Source organism: Echinococcus granulosus, assembly GCF_000524195.1.
Source record: "Echinococcus granulosus chromosome Unknown EG_S00196, whole genome shotgun sequence".
In the NCBI taxonomy this organism is placed as follows: Eukaryota; Metazoa; Platyhelminthes; class Cestoda; order Cyclophyllidea; family Taeniidae; genus Echinococcus; species Echinococcus granulosus.
This window is the reverse complement of record NW_020170576.1, coordinates 27,782-30,224: the sequence shown is the minus strand read 5'-3', so window position 1 is coordinate 30,224 and position 2,443 is coordinate 27,782. Positions and strand designations below refer to the sequence as shown.

Genomic DNA, 2,443 nt, shown 5'->3' with positions numbered 1-2,443 from the left:
GTTTCATTCTGAGGTAACAATTGCGTTTTTTCTTTATCTTATCCTTCATTCTTGCGTAAGCTGCTTTCTTCTCAATTTCTGTGGGTCACGTATGGATGGCCTGTCAACTCCACCTCCAAAATCACCTCTTCATTGTGACTCGATCCATGTCTGCTCTGGTGTAAGTAAGTCCTCAGTTCCTAACACTAAGAACAAGGTGCACATTTGCGGAATCACAGTTAGACTTGCGCCAGTCAGGTGTACCCACTCACCTATTAATAGGCCCGATAAGTGCCTTCTAATATCCACTTATTTAGAGCATGGCACCAGCCTACAAAGCTCACAAGTTATAAGGGAGCAATCATTCAGCTTCGTAACCAATACAGGCATTTAGACAAATGGTCCTGTCATAACCATATATGTCAATTTACTGCATTTAAAACTGTCTCATGCGTACCCATAAACCACAGTGCAAAAAGTATGCCGTATGAACTACTAGGATGGAGTTTTTGCACTACACAAAGCAAACGTCTCTCTCCTTAGTTGCAGTTGAAGTTATTGCATTCAATTGTCCCACAAATGCAAAGTGGACTGTTTGAGTATGGACATGAATGCCGTTTTGGGGGATTCATTTATTTTAACACTTGCTTTCTTTTCATCGGTCATAGTTAAATCATGATTGTACTTGTCTGCAGTATTTCAGGGTACGGAAGCCCCACTTCTCATTATCCTGTTGTTCCCACCTTCACCTACCACTCTCTGTCCAACTTTGCTCTTTCTGTTGAAAGCTGTCCCTGCTTCTGGTGCTGAAATCACTTCTGTGTTCATGTCTCACTGCTCATTGTGCCCTCCGACTCTTTGTAGCCATGTTTGGTGTGATTGGCACAGCACACATCGAATTAACAAGCATCACAGTCAAACAAGAGTATAAGATAAAAAAAAGGAAATTAATAATCCTACACAAGACAAACTGCATTCTCGCATAACGAATATTGCGATCTGTTTTGGAGAGCGCTGTTGTAACACCTTAATCGAATGGCACCACCCTACCGCCACTGAGACGTAGGAGTGATAAATGAGCACCGAGCGCAAACAAGAATACGCAAAACGGTTTTGTTACAGTCTCCATCGATTCACGTGAAACTAACTTCAGTCACTCGAGCTCAATAACTTTTCTTCTAGCATTTCACCAGGCTCATGATGTTCGATGTTACTTTCATTTATTTGACATTAAACCTTACAGTTAACTTTAAGCTATAAGCCCCACTGCAATATTTGTTAATTTACAGTTTGACACGTTCACCAGGCTGAGATTGAGGGACAGTTGGTTGTAGAATCTAGCAAGTGTCGTAGTGAAACGAGTGGATGTCATGACTGAGGCGACTGAACTACTTCAAGTGAGAGGCGTAATGCTGCTTGGTATGCTGATTCGCATCTGGCAGAGCTAATACTATAGTGCGAAATCTTAGAGGCTGTCATCTGCAGGTCAAAGGGCAATGCAATGCTGCCTGCCTCTCGCTTGACGGATGCGGCGCTTACCACTGCTTGCATGTGTACCACAATCGCCGCACTTCTTTGTCCAGCAAACGTCGTGAATGCACCTCAGAGCATGTCAGTGATGAAATGCTGGTGCAGCGTGTTACGATGAAGGCGAATTCCACGAGAGAAATGACATAGGCAATTGTTTTGCTATGCCTACCAGCATTTGGGTCATCGTGCACATGTGATTGTACCCACTTCTACCCATATTTCTGCTGCTCACATCCATCAAACGTCCATCGCTCTTCACATGGTATAAATAATCCTTTGTTATGCTGCAAATGTAACCAGCTTGATAATTATCCTCCTAGTGCATTTCTACTGCGCATTAATCGTTTACTGTAACTGCGTTTACCGTGGCAACTGCAGTGAAACCTGATGTTTCGAAGGTAGCTGAATTGAGATGTCACAGAGCAACGGAGTGATTGCGACAAAAGTTGAGGCGGGCTTTCAAATTAGAATGAATTTGAAGGAAGAGCAGCAAGGAAAGAAGCGCCAACGCGCGTGACTTTGTGCCATTCAACCTACTTCACAAACAGTTGGAGGTAATATTGCACAGCTTTGCTGACCATCGGTGGATTTGGGACATTGGATGTTGCAATAGACATGACAATATTCCTCAAGGGCCTTTTGCCATTTATGAAGACATTGACCTACTTCGCCACCCTTAACACTGCCATCACTGACAGCTCCCTGTTCGACCCGGCGTTACTTGCAAGAAGTTGCCTTAACCTCTGGTGATGAAATCGTTTCTCCACTATTCTTCGACTATATGCAGTCGTGTTTTGTTTAATTGGCGTAGCTCAGAGTCCAGTGATAAGCGTCATAATCATAACTAGAGCAAAAAAACTATAAATGCCATCAAGAGTCCTGCGCAGGGTGTACTTCATTACCACATAAAAAGTATCGCGCTCTGCTTTCGAGT

General features: G+C 43.3%; 1 protein-coding gene across 1 annotated transcript in view; it reads right to left on the bottom strand. All coding sequences in view use genetic code 11, as the record gives it.

Annotated features, from left to right (window-relative positions):
* EGR_10172 (Heat shock cognate protein) overlaps window positions 1-807 on the bottom strand; it is a gene marked incomplete at both ends in the record, with an annotated part of 2,671 nt that extends 1,864 nt beyond the window's left edge. Inside the window, one exon of the mRNA XM_024499421.1 lies at window positions 723-807. Coding sequence (XP_024346160.1) covers window positions 723-807 — 85 coding nt within the window. The remainder of the gene's footprint in view (window positions 1-722) is intronic.
* Window positions 808-2,443: the final 1,636 nt, after the last annotated feature.